This window comes from Dermacentor albipictus, chromosome 10 (genome assembly GCF_038994185.2).
Source record: "Dermacentor albipictus isolate Rhodes 1998 colony chromosome 10, USDA_Dalb.pri_finalv2, whole genome shotgun sequence".
In the NCBI taxonomy this organism is placed as follows: domain Eukaryota; kingdom Metazoa; phylum Arthropoda; class Arachnida; order Ixodida; family Ixodidae; genus Dermacentor; species Dermacentor albipictus.
Genome location: NC_091830.1, coordinates 52,402,126 through 52,424,051, shown reverse-complemented (window position 1 = coordinate 52,424,051; position 21,926 = coordinate 52,402,126). Strand labels below are relative to the sequence as shown.

Genomic DNA, 21,926 nt, shown 5'->3' with positions numbered 1-21,926 from the left:
TTGCTGCCACGGACATTCTTCTGGAGCAGAAGAAAGACCCATGGATTGTGTCCATGCTGCGTTTTTTGTCCAGCCCATCGACACCGACTAACAATCGTGCATTACGTCGCCAAGCACATCACTTCTCCATTCGCGATGGGCTCCTGTACCGTCGCAACTACCTCCCGGACGGCCGCAAATGGTTGCTTGTCATCCCGCGACACCTGCGTTCGGATATTTGCGCAGCGTTCCACGACGATCCCCAGTGTGCGCATGCAGGGGTACTGAAGACATACGCGCGTCTACGCCTTCGTTACTACTGGCGGGGGATGTATCGATTCATCCATCATTATGTCCGCTCCTGTTTGGCTTGCCAACGCCGTAAAGATCCGCCTCGTCGTTCAACCGCCCCATTGCAGCCTTTGCATTGCCCAGCACGTGCTTTTGATCGAGTAGGCATCGACATTTATGGACCTCTGCCAACCACATCAGATGGCAATCGCTGGGTAATCGTGGCCATCGACCATCTTACGCGCTATGCGGAAACTTCCCCTTTGTCCAGCGCTTCTGCACGTGACGTCGCCTGGTTTCTCCTGCGCCACATCATCCTTCGCCACGGAGCTCCCAGGGAATTACTCAGTGACAGAGGCCGCGTCTTCCTCTCCGACGTCATCGAGGCTCTCCTCAAAGAATGCCGCATCATTCATCGCACCACTACTGCGTATCATCCGCAGACTAATGGCATGACCGAGCGCTTTAATCGCACTCTTGGTGACATGCTGGCCATGTACGTTGCATCCGACCAAACCAAATGGGACCATGTTCTACCTTTTCTGACCTTCCCTTACAACACCGACACGCAGACTACCACGGGATTTTCGCCCTTCTTTCTCCTGTACGGACGCGAACCTTTTTCCACAATAGATACTATCCTTCCGTACCGCCCTGACTCCACGGAAACCACTACCCTATCCGAAGCCGCTGCACACGCAGAAGAGTGTCGCAAGCTTTCCCGTATATTTACGTCAGAAGACCAGCAACGCCAGAAGCACCATCGAGAAAGTTCCAATGCTCCTGTATCCTATGCTCCTGGCTCGCTAGTGTGGCTTTGGGTTCCAGCCTCTACCACTGGACTGTCATCGAAACTCGCGTCTAAGTAGCAAGGCCCATACCGAGTGATCAAACAAACGTCTCCAGTCAACTATATTGTCGAACCCCTCGAGCTACCTTTGGATCATCGCCGTCGTGGACGCGAAATTGTGCATGCCCAGCGTCTCAAGCCCTACTATGATCCGCCTGTGCTCTCCTACCCGTAGGTCACCGGGACGGCTTCCTTTTCCGCGGGGGAGATAACTGTACTGTAAAATAGAGAGCAGTGGGGCTGTGGCTAGGAGAGAGACAACGACGACGAGAAAGAACAACCTTGTTTCGGTGCTCGGTCGGCTACACTACCTCTCGCTGCTCCAACGTTCTAGTCGCGAACGCTTGCTGCCCAAAGTGCTTCGCGACAATATATATATATATTTAAGAAGCGCCAGAACACCGGGTAGGTGGCAGCAACAGATGCCGCTAAAGCGACGACGTATACCACGTGACCGACGCAGCGCACCTTGCACGGAAATGTTTGAACACGGTAACGTTCGTATCTGGCGCGTTCGCGACGTCTCCGGGTGACGTAACCATTCACGGATTCCATCCTCCGCGCGTTTCTTAGCGCCTGTGTCACATTTTAAGAGCTTTGTCGGTTTTTTGTCCTTTGATTCCTGTTCTGGTTTTCCCGCATATAAGCCTATGGTTGTCCGAAAAAAAAATTTTGTTGGAAGACAGCGTTGCATCCATGTTACCTCCTCGGTTTCTTGTCGCTTGTTTTACGTAGCGCGCAGATCGCCATCGTGGCTGAAATATTACAACTCGCCCAAGGAACCACTTTGTGAAGCTTGATATTAAAATTATCGGTGCTGAACTCCATCCACTCCGAGATCACCCATAGCTCTCCAATGTAGCGTCCTAGAGAGTCGGCGGCCGTTTCCAGAATGAAAACAGTAAAAAACTACACCGCTTGGCGCTGCGAGCTCTTGTATTGCATGGAATAAGCAACTTTATTGATAAACTGGGTTTCAGCATTGCCTCTTTTTTTTATTTCTTTTTTCAAGGAATAGGGAGGGGGAGCGGGGCTGTATTATCGGCGTGTTAGCGTTGTTTCTTTTTTTTCAACATAACTGACCAATTAGCCGACGATTCCGAGTAGACTTTTCAACACTGTTACAATCGAAGAGCCTCATTTTGCCTAGCCGAGGTTCCATTCTGGCCGGGCATACACGAGCTTTGTCCACTTTCTGGGGCTTTTGAGGGCTCTTCGAATCCATCTGATGTGGCTGGATACACGTGCGTACACTGACGGTATACCAGTCGTTATATAGCACGGTACACCAGCCGAAACAATTCCGACTTGCAGTGTTCTTCCATCGTCGTTCGTGAGCGTTAGCGGTCCGCCTGAATCCCCCTATCGGAGCAAAGAAGAGAAAATGCAGAAGGTCATCAGCCTGACACGCACATTAGAAATGCGTGAAATGACTTAAGCTCCTATGCCTCCTTCTTTTTTTAATGCCTTGGCATTAGGAGTGTGAAAGAGGAAAAAAGAGCGCGAGTGTGTGAAGTGTGCCAAAGGCGGTCGCATAGTAGAGGTAGAGTGATGATGCGAGAGTTTAGAAGCGTATGCAAGTGCGTATATATATATAATACAACTGCTGATGGTCTGATCTGGACAATTGTAACGTGTGAACATTATTTCGCAATGTGGCGGACGTGGTTTAAATCATGTATCCGGCGCCTCAAAGAGGTACGAGGTAATGCTAACGCATTTCTCTCGCATCTACCGCGGAAACTGAAATTTTTACACGCAAGCGTAATCGGCGACATTGTTTTTCGCTGCGACGGTAGCGATCGCCACAGGAGCAAGGCGCCTGGAGGTGGAGAAGAGAATACCCGCGTTCGAATCCTATTAAAATGAAAAATTAAATTACGTTATTTTATGGATCGTTCACACCCTATCCGTTTGTGCTTTGACACCGCGGTGTCAAGTGTGCATGTTCGCGGCGTCTCTTCAACGGGCACTGATATATGTGCCTCACTTATTAGAATCTTCAAACTACAAGCTTTATGCATTAACTTGAGCTTTCTATGGATGGCCCCACAAGGCCTAACATACTTCTGTAGCACAGTTCATTAGAATGCCTAACTGCTAAATTTCGGACCCGAGGGATTTATACCGCTGAGACATATTCAGCCAACTCCACCGGCGTTTTCGACAGGGCTTGCTTCCATTGACTACCTGAGGACTTGATCAATCGGCGCCATTGCTTTAATGGTGTATAAGAGGGAGGCGGCAGGTATGAAACCTTATTCCCTTTACTAGGCGTCGCAGAACCACAAGAACACGGCGACGAGTTATAGAGGTATTTGCATTGCGAAGGCGCTGAAGAGATGGTAAATGTGATTGAATTTTGAAAGCTTTACGAAAAATTCCTTAGGTCCTCTTCCCTATGTGCCTCGAAGTATGATCTTGTCTGAGTTCACTTGAGTGCAAGAACAAGAATAAACAATTTTAAACGATTTATTCGAGTTATGAGATGTTTCTTTAATGTTGCAGCAAATGGTCTTTTTAGTATTCCTGCACAAATACAGGTACACGTGCTAGGTCATAATGCAACTTGCTACTGGTTTCCGTTTGATTTCCTCATTCTTTGTTCAAGCTACTTGAATATTCTTCCATAGTTCAAAGCATATTCAGTAGGATGTCAAACTGAACTCGAACCAAAAACCATGACTGAAACGAAACTTTGGATGGAACCGAACCCAAACCGACATTTTTAAACGTGCCGCAGCCCGAATCGAACCGGAAACACAATGAAAAAATCTGGAGGACACTTAAGCCTACAATGTGAATTTGCTGTAACCTGTCTTGAACCTATCTGGTGTACCGGTGTCATGGATAAAATTCCTTATTCGTCGTCAAAATTAGAACGCAATATTTTCCGAACATCTCTGACTGCTTATCACGCTTCCTGGCAACTGCAGCTTAAGTAACCGCAACGTTTACTAGGAAACGTTGACGGGGAACGCCGTGCACGATGGCACGTTTTCAGGTAGAAACGCGGCCTCTTGCATGGGCCGATTCCGGAGGTCATGCACGGCCCCGCCAAAAAAAAAAAAGACCACAGCATTTTCAGGTTTCCTTTATCCTTTCGCACTTTTAATATTTCAGTCTGAGAAGAGATCAAGGTATGCGCTGTCGGTGTTTTTTTTTTAATTACATTTGTCTGTGGGCTGTCATTCTCAAAATCCCGAGGAAAAATTTGGAGGACGCTTAGGCTTCGCCTTTAATGGTGGAATGCGATAGCATTCAAAGACCCTGACTGCTTTTCGTTCTTACCGGCAACTGCAGCTTATGTAATCGTAATGTAATCGCCAGTTCGGTTCAACCTCCCAATATGGAGCAGTTATGTTTCTAAAGCTACTTGAATTTTTCAGAGTATTCCAACAGCTTTTTTTCGTGGAGTGTGTGCGTGCGTGTGCGTGGAATGTGTGTGCGTGTGTGCAGCTGAACGGGTTTACTTCCCAGCTGTACGAGCGGGCGTGCGAAGAGGGCACCGGAGCACAGCATGAAAGGAGTAGTTTTAGCTCAGCGATCCCTCGTTCGGCCAAGCGGAGCGCTTTGCTGCCCCACCTGTCGAAGAAAGTCGAAGTTACTGTCGGTCCAGTAGTCGTTTTTTTTTTCGGCACCTCTGGAGCAAGGTTGGAGTTAGTATGAAAAGAACACAAGCCAAGCCTGCTCTTATTACGCTGCAAATATTAAACAAAGTACATGCTTGTTGTAATTATATGATTTCATATTGACAGCGCCGCCTAAGAAGACGGCACCGATGACATGCCTCTGCTGCGCGCACTAGCGGTGGTCGCCATGTTTATTTCGAAAAAACACAAGGTCCGCTGCATCTCCTCCGCTGGGGAGAGGGGACAAGCGAACGATCGGCCGGCTTCTCTGCTCACCCGCTGGGCCCGCTGGTACACAAACCCGTTCAGCTGCAACTTTCTATTTCTTCATGTATTATTTTTTAAAAAGAAAAGCCATCGCTCAAATTGTGGCGATGACAGCAACGCGACAAATCGGTACACGCGGTAAGAAAAAATAATAATCAAACGCGTACACGTGATTATGTTGCCGCCATTCGGGTTGGTGGCCTCACGACGTCCGGCTCCACGCTGCATTTTCGGAGAGACTGTGCCGTAACTGCATTGTGCTTAACACCCTACATGTCGCAACAAAATCAGAGAAAGTCCAAGTTCACTCATATTACGAAACACAGCACCTAATTTGCTCACTGAAATGCAGACGCCATTAGAATGAAGCCGAATGAAGCAATGAGAAAGGCTTGTTGCACGTGAAATGTATGTGGCTGCACACAAGCGTTACCAATTTGTTTCACGAAGCTATAAATTTCCCGCCAACATTACTGGCTCGAGTCCTGGCATTGTACGTTGCTATGATTCTTTGAAGTGGAGTACTCAGATTAAGTGGTTATAGCGGTGTGTGTATGAGTGGTCGCTTTTGCTTTCGCTATATGTTACTGTGCTACTACTTGGAAAATATAGTATGTGCGTTCCTGGCACGTTTTAATTCACGACCAAGACGAACCGAAGATACAACTTGTATTTTTGTTTGACCGGTTCATTTGTCTACAAGTGCGCCACTGGAAATCCTGACACAGTCAGGATTCTCTAGAAAAATGCTCTGTGTGTAGCTAATACCTTCACAATAACCCAAAACTGGACCATGTTTGGTTATGCTCAAGGCATAACAGGCCGAATCCCGCCCCGCCAGGTCAGGTACGAGCTAGGTTTGAAACCACCTGGCAGGGTTTGGGTGGGCCTCCGCATGGCACTTGCAAGCTCGGATAGGCCCCAGCAAGAAAAATAAATGGTCCGTAGAGTGCTCTAATTCGTGGTGTCGCCAGGAGTCGACAGCGACACGACAGCACAAAACAACAAGCGCTACTTCTAATCCTTCGGTACTACGATTAACTCGCTCCTAATACACCGCGCACAATTAACACAAATCAAGTCATCAGTAATAGTGGAGATTAGCAAAAACTCGCCAAGTCAGGTAGCCTATTAAAAAGAACGCAAAGCTTATCGCTGCTCGCTGAAAAGTTCACTGACGTTTAGGAGAAACAGTGCGACTAAGGAACCCGTATGTGTTCTGTAACTTCCTATAAGCTTTCATATCTTTAGTCACCAGGAGCCTTTATTCGGCGACCAGATTCATGCTTCCTAAATGCACAACAATTCAGGCCCAAGCGCAGTGATATTGTCCCGATACTTTCTTGCTTTAAAGGGGTTCCGCCAGATTTTAGTGACAGGTGAGATGCCGGAAAGGCCTGTCTGTCCAGTTCCCCGTGATACATCTGCCGTGCAGGCCACATGCAAACCAAAGTTTCATAAATGCGGCGGAAATTGACAGCGTCTTTCTCCCACAGCGCACAAAACATTTGTATCGAAACAAAATACTACATGGCGTAAGAATATTCTCGACGAACGGCCGAAATTCCGTGGCCATTATACAGAAAACGTAGCGCCCGGCCTCTCCTTAGCATGCATCTCGGTACGTGACCCAGTTTCGCACGTTACTCGGGTGGCTGGCGGCAGATGGCGCCAGGATATGTCATCGTGGCCAATGATTGGCGTCGGATAAAAAAAAAATTATGGGGTTTTACGTGCCAAAACCACTTTCTGATTATGAGGCACGCCGTAGTGAGGGACTCCGGAAATTTCGACCACCTGGGGTTCTTTAACGTGCACCTAAATCTAAGTACACGGGTGTTTTCGCAGTTCGCCCCCATCGAAATGCGGCCGCCGTGGCCGGGATTTGATCCCGCGACCTCGCGCTCAGCAGCCTAAAAGCTCAACCAGACGTACGCGTTCCAATGCGCCCGCACGCGCTGCACCACGCCTGGGCGCGTACGGCGTCAGGCGCGGAGGCTGTTTCGCGTGTAGGCGCGCGGCGGCGTCGAGACCTACAACCGCTAGGTTTTTCGCGCCCGCGCCGGAAGCTGCCGCTCGCGTCAGTAGCATGACGCACCTCACATGACCACGGCAAGCCAACGTCACTTCTGGAACGACTCATCGCGCGACGTTCAGGCAAGCCCGGGTAGGGTGGCTAGAATGGGAGGTGTCAGCATCGGCTGGGCTGCGCCGCGTATGGCGATGCGGCATTTTGTCATGACAGCGACAGGTGGCGCGCTCGTCGTCTCCGAGATGCCTAGCGTGATGTGTTTGAGCAATCTCTCCGGCTCCACGCGCGTGTCGTGAAGTCTGTGGTGAAGTTAGCTTCGCCTTCCCCGCTTTTATTGTGTTTTCTTGCAATATGTAATACACATGCTTAACGTGTCCATTAAGCGAAGGCTAGACTGCCTTGAACATGGCAAGCTAGCAACACTGCGCCGCCGCGGCGAGACGCGCGGCTACGCGCGGCAACTCGTGCATCGTTTGGGTGCGCGCCCTCTTCCTCCGTCGGGCGCGACGCGACGTCGAGTCAGTGCGGCGTGTGCGGACGCTTTGGAACGCGTACGTCTGGTTGAGCCTTAACACCATAGCCACTGAGCAACCATGGCGGTGGCGTCGGATAACGAATGCGCCCCCGCAACTCGGCTAGTAGCAGGCAGCTCGGTACGTGACGAAGTTTAACACGTAACTCGGGTGGATGGCGGCAGACGGCGCCAAAATACGTCATCGTGGCCAATGATTGGCATTGGATAACGAATGAGACCCCGCTACTAAGTTAGTAGCAGGCAGCTCGTTACCTGGCCAAGTTTCGTACGTAACTCTGGTGGCTGGCGGCAGACGGCGCCAAGATGTTACCTCGTGGCCAATGATTGGCGTTGGACAAGGAACACTTCCCCGCCACTCGGTTAGATTAAAGCCTCTACAACCGCACGCTCATCGCCCGCTTTTGCGGTCCGTCGAAATGTGTGGGGAGTGGCTTCAGGTTAGACAGCTCTCCTGTGAGGGTAGGGACATCTTCTCTCGGGCAAAATATGCGGCAACGCCCCACCACAAAAGCGGAGCCACGAAAAGCCACTATCAGTGAGAAAGCGGCATATCCTCAATGCAGCTAACTAAAGAGTAATCCATTAGATAAACACTCTGTACATGACCTTGACTTCCTAAAGCAACTGTGAACTGTGCTTACCCCACAGGAGCCCTGGTTATCGCCGGAAGCACAAATTGCGGGACCAGGATGCAGGACGCGATCCCGCGTGATGGGATGTACAATTCTTGGTAATAATGCTTGGCACTCATCATCTGTGAGAGCAACAACTTCTGCGTGCAGAAGGATTTTGCTCATCTTTGCAGCTATATAGAAAAAAGAAAATAAAATCAGGACAATACCCATTTTCCACAATATCTTCGCTACGTGAATTAAAAGTCAATCGCGAACAATAGTTGGTTTTGAGAAGCTAATAGCAACGTAAATATGCTAGAAGGACACTACAAGAGCACTGACCCGCAGCTGAATTTCCGGTTTACTTGGAAATCATTCAATGCATTCTTTTATACAGGAGTGGTAAGCATGTGCCAGGCAATGCGAAAAGAAGTTACATATTTCTAATCGTGCGGTTTGTATTTTGCACTCTGTTCGTGATATATACGTATTCTTCCTAAGTCTTCAGGAATTTTTAAATGTCGCCTGTGTCAGATAGGATCATTCTTGTCCTTGAGCTCGATTATTTGAAGAGGGGGGCATTCCTACAAGAAATCAAAACACGTATTCAAGTCATTACCAAAAATCACTAATTAACTTAGCAATTACCTACTTCCTGGCACATATCGCCATTCACGAATTGTAGGCGGTGAGCTTGCAAGACGTAGCGACTTGAAATGAATTTGACTCAAAATGAAAGTAGACGTACTATCAGCGTCAAACGGAACCTGAACAGCAGCGAGCGTGGCCCAAGCATAGGTGAAGGTATAGTGCGCGCCGTCCAGTCATCACCATTGACCGGAACGTATTTGCTGATTTTGTCGCACCGCGCGATCCCCCAATAGTGAAATGTTCTCGCCTGCGAGCTGAATCCCTCATTCGAAAGGTGGAAAACACAAATAAAAGACAACAGAAGCTAAATTTTGCAGTTTACGGCGAGTATTGTCGAACAGTTCACCGACGTGCACAGCGATGCGTGCCCAGCAATTTGCGCCGTCATCATTATAGATTGGCTCACGTGGTTTGCCGCAGGTGCGCCACATCATTCTCTGAATCGTCACATTTGCGCAGCCCCGTATCGCTGGCAGCCGCGACGGTGGCCGGCATTGGTGTGCTGAGCGCGTTTAGCCAAAACGAGTGCCGACCGGCCACACCGGGTGTGCGGGCCTCTCATTGGCGATGACTGGGCGGCGCGCTACACCGTCACTTATGCTTAGGGCACGCGCTCCGCTGTTCACCTTTCATTTGACACCGATAGTACAACTTCGTGCGTGCACTTTTACAGGTTGGAATAGAGACGGAGTTCTCTCACGGCGAAGTTATGTGTCTCTACAGTTCAAGGAAATTTTCGTGTCGTTCTGGGCGTGGTAAACAAAAAAAACTCCCCATACGTGGGCCATCTATTTTCGGAGATATCGGCAGGGACGGTCAAGGACTATTTGATGGTTCGGTTATGTTCTTAGCGAGCATCTTCATTTTCGTTTGAATGGTTTCACGCTCTTACGTGGACACATGGTAAGGTTGATGGTTGATGGGACGGAATTACCTGTGTTTATTCGGTGAGAGACAGCCGAAGTCTGGCCTGTGGGAGATGATGGATGTAAAATAACAGCCAAAAGGACGCAGAGCGCGTCATTCCTCTTAGGTAAGTGTCCTGAGGGCGCCATTGCAATCTTTAATTTCGGGACCCTGTCCTATATAATGTACAGCCTGTGTCTTCCATTTTTCTAACGAATAAACAAATGTTGTAAAAATATTGGCGGTAACAAGACACTTGAAGAGTTGTAAGAAAATTCACTTTTAGCCAACGTTTTTAGTTCAAAGGCAAAGCTTGCCGTGTGGGGGGGGGTGTGGGGGGGGGGACCACTTTCGCGGCGCTGCGATAGTGGACCAGAGAAGCTGTGGAAAACCACCGCTACAACTGCTGAGGGTGAAACGAAATGCTTTTTTGCTTTAGGGTAATGGTAATAATAGTAATTCAGAGTAATGGTAGCAATGGTAGTGGTGATAAATTTGACAGCACGCCATCGTCCATAGCGCTGCTGCAACAACATTGAAATCAGTTGCTAGGGTGATTCTTTCATATACGAAAGCTTAGTGACGTAAATCCTACGTCGCAAGATGCCGTCGGTGCGGCAGCTTACGCGGCAGTAATCTTTACCAGGAAACGTATGCGGGAAGCACTACGTGCTTCGCATTCTGTACGGCACTTTCTACCTTGTCTCCACTGAAATTTAGAAAAAAAAGTGTGAGCTAAGTATATTCGTAAAATGGTGTAGTCCGAAGCTGGTGGCCATGAAACTTCCGTTTGATCAGAAAAACGGGTTACGGAGACCTGTGTATTCTGGTCTTTCATGGCTCTAAGCTAGGCAAGCAATATCTGTTGGGAACGCATTTGTGCCGTCAGCCTAACAATTAGCAGTGGAGCAACATGCAGTTATCCGCTATTTTGACGGAAGTATGTGAAACGGTAACTGTGCATCTTTCGCACGCTAAATGTGCTTAGTTCTGCAAATGCCAAACGCCGTCACCTTGCCATCTTGCCTCAGAGCTTATGCATTTCCTCATTTATAACAAACATAGCTTAAACGTTGCACTATAAAAACCTTGCTACTTACATTCTGTTGATCCCCAGCCGGCAACTACAAGAGTCTTGCCTGCAAGGTCCATTTTTGCTGTAGGTAGGCACACTGGTTTAACCTGTCTGTTGAATTCCAGGTCCACTGCCAGCTGTTCAATGAAACGTTATGTAACTGGTCATTTCCAGATTAAGAGAAAATGTTTCAACAGATGACATCCACATAAGGCATCAGACTGATTTAAACAATCAGCAATTGCGGAGGTAACGTCACATCAACAGTAATGCGTTTTTTTTTCAGTACTAAACAGCATGATTTTGTAAATATAGGCCAATGAAAGACTGTATATCGCTCCCTGCTGCATGCCAGTATATATAGAGTGGCGAGCAATTCAGGTAAAGTTTAGTCATGGTTACAACTGCCAAAGCATAGTTACATTCACCTTAAAGATTCGTGTAGATTTAACGATCTTTACTCGTCATAACAACATGTGTCTAATAAAATCAAATCGGTCTTTTTCACGTAACGTCAAATCCAGCGACAGTCACAACTATGCAGACAATTATGAACATGTAAATGCACCTAACAGATTTGGAACACTGGGGAACCACATCAATAATGGGCGTCTCTGTGGCGACAATCGCAACGAAACTTCCATGACGCTTGCGAAAACATACTTGAAGAACGAGACACGCATAACGCATCGTTTGAAATTGTTTATGTGCACAACCAGTCATGAAAGATACGCACACAACGCTCTGGCACTCTATTCCTTTCCATTTCATTTCATTTCCTTGCAAAATCTCTTACGGGGTGTTACACAAGGGGTGGGAATACAAATAACTAAAAAGGTTGTTCCCAATATTATTTGCAAAGCACTTGTTATTTCATCCATGAAGCCAGCTGAAGTGATGACGGCAGTGATGGGGTGGGAAAGGCCATTCCAGACTGCGGCTGTGCGAGGGGAGGACGTGATATAACAAGAAGGCGACAGTACTTGGGGAGGGGGGGGGGGGGTGGCACGCGAGCTAGCGTCAGTTAGAGCATGGCCTGTACGTAGTGATATGCGTGAACGTGGTAGAATTTAAGGGACGTGGCGAAGTGTACTGGTGCAGAACTTGTGAGATAACGACAAGCTAGCGATACGGCACCGATGGCATAGGATGTCTAAACCCCGATTCTGCTTTTAATGGCGTCGCTCTAATTGCCGTACGATTTTATTTATGTCGAGTGAACGCACATTGTGGCTCGATTTCGCATGGATTCTAATGCATTGGTACAAGGTAAATCTGGTGAGGATTCCATGTGGGCGATGTATATTCGAGTTTCGGACTGACCTGTGCCCAATATGCAAGTAATTACCCATGCTGAGGAGCATTGCGAAGGTTACATTTATGAGAAATTCTAAGGTTCTTATTGGTAGATGATGTGATGTTAGCTACGTACGAGCTTAGGTCGTGCGTGATAGTAACGCTTAGATACTTAAACGTGTCCGCAGTGCCAGTGGCGAAGTAGTAATTGTTTAAGGAGGTGGTAACGTTTTTTACTACGGGAAACTGAAATTGATTTATGTTTAGTAGGGTTATTGGTCATGAACCAGCAATCACACCATTCGGTGATGCTGTTTAGGTCTTTCTGCAGGAAATGTGGCCGTTAATGTTCGTGATAGATTGGTATATAGTGCAGTCGTCAGCAAACGTTCGAATATGAGAGGTAACGTGCAGTAATAGAATGTTTATGTCTATTAGGAACAGGAGGGAACCTAATACCGAACCTAGCGGAACACCGCATGTAACGAGAAGAAAGTATCAAGTAGTGCTGTCAATACTGACGGTCTGTGAGCAGTTCCTAAGAAATTCGTTTATTCATGTTAAGTCATCAGCGTGCAAAACTTCAACTGAAAAATTTTAATATTAAGCACTGACGGGCTGCTTTATCAAACTCCTTTGCGAATTCAACAAAGATGATATCCCTTTGAGTGTTCGTATCGAGGTTTGAATAGGTCATTAAGAAAGGTGGCTGACTGAATGTCACATGACAGACATATGCGGAAACCGTGCTGTGATGGATGGAAAAAGAAGTTGCTGTCTAGATCATTAAATGTGTGCGAGTGTATTACATGTTCCATGATTTCTCGAGTGACACCAGTTATGGAAACGGGACGATAGATTAAGAGCTGTTCGCAGTTACCGGTTTTGAAGAACGACCTTGCCCATTTCTCACGCGTCTGATAGGGTGCCTGATGGCAGTGACTGTGAGAACAGCAAGGTGAGATACATCTCGGAGATAATTTTTTTTTTTTTTTGCTTTGAGGTGATTTCGTCAACACCGGCTGATGACGATAGTTTGAGGTTATCACTCAGTGCAGATATTTAATCTCGCGAAAAAGCAATGCCCGACCTTCAAGACGGGGTAGGAACACGGAAAGCGGGAAGAGGCACCTGCGGTTCGGTGGTCAATACTGATAAAAATGCACTGTTGAACATGATGGCACAGTCAAGCTGGGACAAATGTTCGCCATCATTGAAAATTTTTATAATAGGGGATAACTTCGTGTTGATTACTAGCCAGAATGTTTTTGTGTTATCGGTTATCATGCATGGTAAGTCGAAAAGAAAAAAAATTAGTCCTTCGGCTGCCGGATAGCTGCGGAGTATGCGCTTTCTGCTGCATAGTAGTTTTCCCGGGAGCTTGAACTCTGCCTTAGTCTAATAAGGCGGCACAGACATTTTCTTTTTTTTCTTTTTGCTACCTAGTTCTTTCCCCACGTTCGCGAACCATGGTCCATAACGATTAACTCGAAGCGAACTTATCGGAATAAACTGCGCTGGGACATTCAACGAGGTTCAGCGCAACGAGGTTCATTTTATCTTCTAAAAGCAACAAGTTTTCTTGTATCGAGCTATATTCAAAACCCGATTTGAATGGAACTAACTTGTTGTTGAGCGCGGCATGGTTTGATTTGTCATACAGGTGGAGGATTTTCTTATCTTAGTGATGCACGGTAGGGCAAAACGAGAAAACAGCCTGGATTACTTCATCGTCGCTTATTAGGGCGAAGGCTTTATGTGTCCCGTCGTTCAGTCGACCTTCAAAGTCCTTGAGTGAAAACGCGGCGAAGACATGAAAGGTACTAACGCTATCAATAATGGGCTTCGTGAATGACGTCAAAAGGACGTCTTCCGACTAGCCCGTCGATGCCAGTGAAATGCGGTGATTGGCTTGATGAGCCGGTCTATGTAATTAACCGCACATATGTTTGATTATCGGTCGTTCGACCGCGGCGTTCCAGTGACCCCATTTCCACGTGCCAGCTCCATATTCATTGGCGCAGGGGCCAGAATTAAGAGAGACCCGATTACCCGACACATCCTTTTTAAATCGAAGCCCAAGCATGTTGCCGCGAAAGCTTGTACTATCAGCGTGAAATAAAACGTGAACAGTGGTGAGCGTGGGCAAGCATAAGTGAAGGCATAGTGCACGCCGTCCAGTCATCACCAATGATAGGCACGCATTTGCCGATTTGGCCACAAGCGCCCGCTGGTCGACGGCATCGCTGCAAGCAAGTATCATCTAGCGGTTGCCTTTGGGGGATTCGATAACTTTCGTGAGATTTCGCGTTTTAGAACAGGACGGCGTTTCTTTCTTTTCTTTTTTTTTTCTTTTTTGCCACGGCCGCTCTGGAACACTAGCATTCTGAGTGCCAACTGTGCACTGTCCTCTGCGATCATAGTAAACTTGGCATGACGCGCATCTTTTGCCGAGTCGCGCAAGATCTCCCGAGAGTTATCGCATCCTCGAATTCCATTGCACGCCAATACCGCTTCAGCGCTCAGGGCAAGCGTACGCATTTCAAGCGAGCAACGCTCAGGCACGCCGACTACACGGGGTGGTGCTGCAACGATCGCTGCCGTGCTAGTGGCACGTTTACGCTTATCCCGGCGCAAGCTGTCCCGGCATTCGATTTCGCGACGTTCGGGCGGCTTAGACTCCTCTTCGGTTCCCTATCCACGTGGTCAAGACGTCATCTGTGAGCGCTGCAGGAACTATCTAGCTGCCGTCTGGCTACCAGAAGACAGTGGGCTGTTAAAACGCCGAATATTGAAGAGGCCCTGTATTTGCGTTAACATCATCTGATAGGCCAGCGCCAATGACGACGTGGAAAGCTGCAGGGCTGGCAATATGGAAAGAGCGATTTAGGAGGTCTTCGGTGTACTTCTGGTTCCGGAGGCTGGCAACTGGGTGAGTGCACTACCAAGGAGCTACTTCAACCAGTTTCGTACATGGCACACCTGACAACGCCTTCGGTATTTTCAAGTTTTTTTTTTCTTTCCCTTTCTTCGGTATTCCTCGTGCTGTGTGTTTAATCCCATCTACAGTTATGCGATGTCAGTATACCCAACAACTTTCCACCAATCAAGGTCAACTGTCGTCGTTTCTGACAGCGCACACACTTGCGCAGCACCGGTAAGCAATAATTGCTCAAAAGCCTAAATAATAATATAGTACGTAAAATAACGCTTTGTAATATGCAAGTCCAATAAAGGTTTCTTTATTTTTTTTTTTTTTTGCCTGTGGGTTAGGCGCTCCTCTTCACTTCACTTCACTTTATTACCTTAAAAACCCCATTAGAGGGGTATTACATAAGGGGTGGTTAATAAAATAAACATTAGAAACAGGCGTTCATCTTGAGATATGGGTGACAACAGCTTCAGCAAAGGCAGATGGGCTTGTAATGGCTGCGATGGCGTGTGGAAGGCCGTTCCAGTCCCTTGATGCTCGAATAAAAAATGATGCTTGAAAAGTGGTGGTCCGGGCACGTGCGCGTGCAACTTGAAGCGGATGACCGGTGCGATGAGATATGTATGAAGGGGGCGTGATGTACGGTGGGTGATTTAGGGAGCTGAAAAAAATGAGCGGAAGAGAGAGAGGGTGGCAACCTGTCGACGGACAGAAAGCGTTTCCAAGCCTGATTGCGCTTTCATCGATGAAATGCTGATATCGTATGAATATGAAGATTGAATGAACCTAGTAGCGCGATTTTGCACAGCCTCAAGTGCATTTATGATATAAATCTGATGCGGATTCCACATGGGAGATGCATATTCAAGTTTCGATCTTACAAATGGTTTATAGGCCAACGCTTTTACTTGATGTGGGGTATGACGCAGATGTCGTCTAAGAAATCCCAGTGATCTATTAGCAGCTGAGATGATGTTAGTAGCGTGCAAGCGCCAGGACAGATCACAAGATAGGATGACACCGAGGTATTTGAATGATTGGACTGACACTATTGGAACATCAGCAATTGAATAGGTAAATGTGTGGGGGTTACGGCTGCGAGTGAAGGACACGAGTTTACATTTGTTAGGATTTAGGTTCATCAGCCAGCGATTACACCATTCTTGTACATTATTGAGATCGTTCTGGATGAGTGTGTGGTCAGATGTGTTAGTAACTTTGCGGTAGATTACGCAATCATCTGCAAACATGCGAATGTTACATGATACATGCGTTGGTAGATCGTTAATGTAAATTAGAAAAAGAAGTGGCCCCATTTACTATTGTGTCCTATTACTATTACTACTACATTTACTATTGTGTCCTGGCTATAGCATATAACAGGTTCTGTGGATCACTTCTGGGAAAATGAAGTTCTGATCAATTTGAACAAATTTTGACGGTTCCTTTACACCTACAGTGCATATTGTCACGTGGTCGTGACGTCAAAGAACACAGTAGCAATACCGTGAAAGGCAAAAACTAGCTTTTATTGGGCGAACCTGTGCCCACAAAACAGCCTACACTTATAGCACAACGAGAGCGGCGAACACAATCGGCGATCGTCGTAAATCTGATCCGCGGGTCAAGCGCGTCGGCTTTTATAGAGCAGTCGCCGAACGTTCCAGACTAATCGTTCGGACCCGCGTGCCTTCCACGAAGCTTTACACCATTCGCGTTACGCGATGAAATCAGATAACACAATAAGGTTCGGCGACAACAGACAGCCGGGTAGAAGCATCGATAACTTTCCAGAAACGTCGGATACATGCAGGCGCGTCCCTCGCTGTGCGATTACAGTTGTTAAGCGGCGAAACGTGGTCGCCCGATAAAGATAAGTACACGTGTCGATATATACGGGCAAAAAAATATTTCTTTAAAATTTGTTTACGCAGATGGCATTTGTAAAGAGCACGAGGAGGCACTTGCATTTTCGCAGTCCCCCGACGGCGAAGCTTCTGTGGCGTCACACATATGACGTCACCTGCCTGACTCCTGTAAGCAACGTTGTCAGCATATCGAAATCGAAAACTGATATTCCTCTTTGCAACAGTTTAGTTTCGAAAAACTGAATTCAGACATTTTTGTTCGCAGTTATGACATGTGATTTTAAATTAAATGACTGGCATTGGTACAGTACAATTCTATTTTTCAGGAATGTATTTTCTATTCTTTTTCTTTCTTCTGTTGCTACTAAATTTCATTGGGGACGGTATGCAAAACACTGCCGAGGTAGGCACATGCTATGATATACCGGCTTGGTCGATAATAAAGTGGTGCTTTCCTATGCGGCGTCCCTCATTCATGAGTGTGCCCCTCTAGGACATAAATTCCTGTAAATATTAATTCCCTTCAATCAGAATATTTACTAAAATCTTGTCTAAAATAGCAATACAAAAGCGCTGTACCTCTTCTTTATGCGTGCACCTTTTAGTGTACTGCATAAGGCTAAAGTGCTTGTATGATCGCTGAAGCATGCTTCAGAATTTCACTTACTTTCACAAGTGCGACGTCATGCACCAGCTCATAATTGGTTACGAATTTTGGGTGCAGCATCATCTTTTCAGCGTCAAATGCTTTACCATTACCATAATCAAGCAGGTTGGATTCGTAGACCACCACGACCCTTCGCACAAAGGTGCCACTGAAATAAAGAAGCGTGTGTTAACAACTGTAACAAGAACAGCGTATATACATTAAGTACTCTTTTCGCCGGTAGATGTTTATTCTCTATACTGTGGTCAGCAGTCAAGATAAGCAAGAGGCGTTTAGAGTATTGTGGGGGAAAAGAAGCAGAACAGAGCTGGAGCCAACATCGTTACAGTTATACGTAACTTTAGCGTATGTAGAGGTCTTTAGGAAATAATATAAACAAATTATGGCAGGCTGCTGCAGGAATAAATTTATGCGAACCGTTTTGCAGGTACCAGGGCCGCTATCTTGTACACGTTCGAAAAGCGGACGTTCGATTTCGCCTCGCGCAATTGTCCAGGCTGCGCCGATATCGCGGACTAGGCCAATCTGGGGCTCCTTGGAGCCCCAGCAGTCAAACGAAAAAGACGCGAAAGTGGCTGACCGATCCTTTGAAAGAGCTGGCTGGCTTTGTAATTCGATAAGTATGCACCTCATCGGGGCTGTAGGGGTTGGAGGACGGACTTCGGGATGAAAACAAACTTGGGGGATTTATTTTACATTATATACAGAGAGGTGAGAGTCAAGTAACAGTCGTACAGTCATTACGGGCCGGCAGAAACTCGGACGCTGCGGGAGAGGCGAATCAGGGAATCCTCCAGAATGCTCTGGTATCTCTGGAATGCTTCTTATAAACCCTTCGAGCACTGCAAGTCGCGTCATGTTTGATCAATGTGAGAGTCCCCTCAGATGACGCCATTTTCGGCCAATGGTTGGCGCACGTGCCGCGGTGCCACACCAGGCGGAGAGAGTCGCCGCCTGGTCCCCCTTGCTTGATCGCCGTCACAAAAGCCAGATGGGGGCGACGCTGCCAGGCCTTCCCGGTACATCGCAGCCGTCTTGTTTCCGGACCCACTTTCCTTGCAACAATGCCGGACTATCCCTTCGTTTTCTGGAAAACTCAAGCATTGAATATCTCCACCGGCGGCGTACGAACTTGTTTGCATGTTAACTTGTTGGCTCGAGCGCTCCTCTGGAATGTGCTGCGATTCGATGTGGTCCGCGGGAACTCGAAGTCGCCTCAGCAAACGGCGCCACATCTAACAGGGCATATTGCCCGTTTCTTGACAGCTTACAAATATCAGTGACATACGAGCCAAAAAAAATCGAGCCTTGTATTGGTTAGAGGGCTTGGCTGCTGTGCTCAACGGCAGAGGTTCCATTCAACCGTCGGTCGTGCATTATCGTCTTTTTTTAATAAAAGCGAGGCGAAACAGGAACCTACCTAATCCCAGCTACGGCTTTCAGTAGCAGCGCAGCCAGAGCTACTAAACTGAAACGCACTTCTTTTCCTGTGCGCCAAGATGTAGTCGGCCAATGTGAACATCTGTAGATTGCGCAGCGTAAAACAAAACATACAATTTATTCCTTCCTTTCATCCTAAATATTTCTCTCTTTTTTCGAAATAAATGAATAACTTGCGGCTGAAAGGTAACCGTTTCCTCCTGCTTCTCGTTTTCTGGCTTTCTGTTGTCCACATCTGGTTTTCCTGCTACTGTAAACATAGATGGCGTGACTGGGTTGTAGTCTATACGATCTGGGGGTCGCAGACTTCCGTGTCTGGCGTCCCGCGGGGGGTGGGCCTCTAGCCTGCGCCATCCGTGCGTCTCGAAGCGGGTTGCCATGACCTTCGCGACCGGGGGACCAAAGTGAGGCTTAGCGGGCCCATGATGTCGTCCGTGCCTTCCTAACGATGGTTGCTTTTTAGTGATGAGTACGAGGGTGAGAGGATGGAGAAACGGCACAAGGAGAGGGCGGATTGTTTACATAGGTGAGGCAAACTTATTAACAGAGAAAAGTCATACTCGCACTCACAGGAGCACGGAGCGCCGTACATCGTAGCACGCAGAAGCTACGGGTCATAGCTACTACGTCGTTATGGGAAAGCACGCTCCAATAGATCACTCACTGGGTAACCAGATCGTGTCTCCCTCAACCAGTGCAGTGGTTCGTAATGACGCAGCGCACCGGCTCCGAACAACAGAAGGATGTACGTGCCGGCTCCAAGCTGATCTTGGAAAAGGGGAAAGCATACCAGACCCAGTGTTTCAACGACGACCGGGGAGAGGTCAGTGCCACTGCCACTCCAAGCCACTCCAGGTCCTGCTATCTCTCGGTGAAATTCGGGGAAACCCTCCGACGTCTAGTTCCCAGGCCGAAGTCTACCAAATTGTCGCCACTGAAAGGCGCACCTTCTGGTAGGAAAGCCGAATCTTTCAGCATTTCAGCGTCCGCATCGACTCCGTGGAATGCTGTTTGACGTCGGTAACACACCGACCCCGGCCTCCGCTCTTCGACGAGTTTGCAAAACTTAGCATCTCCCACGCGGCCCGGAAAATGTTGACTGGCCAGCGCGGGCGGGATGAGAATCGCTGGTGACCAAGAAAACGGCTTGGCCTTCTGTAACAACGACAAACTTGGAATGCTTGCAACGATCCTACAACAACCGGTGCGGAAGAGCCGATCCCTGCAACGCAGTACCACACAACGCGCAGACGCCCAGAGAGAGAGACGGCTTGGCTGCACTGTTCGGTCACAATACGCGACCTATCATCTCCTGCGTGCAACAGGAGGTCTGCAAGTGCCCACGATCCCACCGGAGAGCACACCCATCACCGACCCCGGAATCAGCTGTTAAACCACTGGGCATGACACTACAATTTTAATATGAGCTGCTCAACTAAGAACTGAAACTTTCAATGCCAAAATTTTGGAGGTGCCACCAGGGAGAGCGGTTGCGTTTCCCTGAGCCCGACGAAGCTTGACTGTCGCGCTCTACTATAGCAAATGTATACGTACAATTAAACCAAAGGAAAAGTCTCTAAGTAACTAATGCTTCATAACATTTAGACGGCATAACTTCATCAACAGCTTCTTCACACTCTATCACAGTGGACTACTTATCGCACGTACTGGGGCCACTGAGCAGCCTTGTTGACTCTGCCGGTACGTGGCGAAAGTATCGCCAATATTTAGGTCACAATTCACAGCGCATGCTTGCACCTCACGCAGAGGTTTTCTCCACGCAGGACCGCCTTTAAGGGAACCGCTAAACTAAACTTCCGTAACTTACGCACCCAGAAGGACATTTTAAAAAACGGGTCAACTCTTAACAGCTTCCATGAACGCTTAAGATAAAACTCGGAACACTGCCGCCTTCAGCGCACACGGGGGATGCAGCCGTTAACATTCATCCCGTCTGCATAGGACGTTGTAGGGGTTGAAGGACGGACTTCGGGATGAAAAACCCAAAACTTGGGAGTATTTATTCTACATTATTTACAAGGAGGTGAGCGTCCAGTAACAGTCGTACAGACATTACGGGCCGGCAGCAACTCGGACGCTGCGGCCCGCGGCAAGAAGTTCGAGAGAGGTGAATCAGGGAATCAGGGAATGTCCCAGAATCTCTGGAAGGCTTCTTATAAGCCCTTCGAGCACTGTAAGTCACGTCATGTTTGACCAATGGGAGAGTCCGCTCCGATGACGCCACTTTCAGCCAATGGTAGGCGCCCGTGTCGCGGTGTCACACCTGGCGGCTCTCTGTGGTCTTGCCTCGCAGACTGGCAATGCACTTCTAACGAGGAGAAGGGGAGGGCTGCTCATGCTCCATTGTCGGATGCCCACCTGCTAATCCCGGCGGCGCACGAACTTGTTGGCACGTGAACTTGTTGCCTTAAACTTGTTTGCTCGGCCGCTCCTCTGGAATGTGCTTTCCAGCTTCTGCATTCCTCAATTAGCTGTGCTGCATTTCGAAGTGGTTTGGGGAACTCGAAGTAGCCTCAGGAAATGGCGCCATATCTAACAACGTGCGCTAGCGGAGCGCAACCAACGCGTCTCACTGCTAATCATGCGCTCACTGAAAACCATTGGCCTTAAGCTTAAAGAAAAATTCAAGCCTATAACAATGGTTAAGTGATACACCCGCGCGTTACCAGAGTCCTTTAACAAATGACGCTGACGTTTAAGTCGCTCACTCACAACAAAAATTCACCGGCAATTACGACACTCCCTAACGCCGTAGGCTAAAGGGGCAAGGGAAGCTTCGGAGGGTGCGCCGAAAAGACTGGTGGCTTCATGAGAGCACCCTCTCGCGCGCCCTGTGTGCAGGTCACGTGACCGAGCGTCCGCTGGAGGAG

At 47.9% G+C, this 21,926-nt stretch overlaps 1 protein-coding gene across 1 annotated transcript in view; it reads right to left on the bottom strand.

Annotated features, from left to right (window-relative positions):
* Positions 1–2,054: 2,054 nt before the first annotated feature.
* Positions 2,055–21,926, bottom strand: part of LOC135907652 (chymotrypsin-1-like) — a 79,706-nt gene continuing 59,834 nt past the window's right edge. The window contains exons 5-8 of the mRNA XM_065439347.2: positions 17,596–17,743; positions 10,858–10,969; positions 8,228–8,391; positions 2,055–2,482 (exon numbers count right to left, since the gene is read on the bottom strand). Of these exons, the coding sequence (XP_065295419.1) occupies positions 2,267–2,482; positions 8,228–8,391; positions 10,858–10,969; positions 17,596–17,743 (640 nt within the window). The 3' untranslated portion in view covers positions 2,055–2,266. The remainder of the gene's footprint in view (positions 2,483–8,227; positions 8,392–10,857; positions 10,970–17,595; positions 17,744–21,926) is intronic.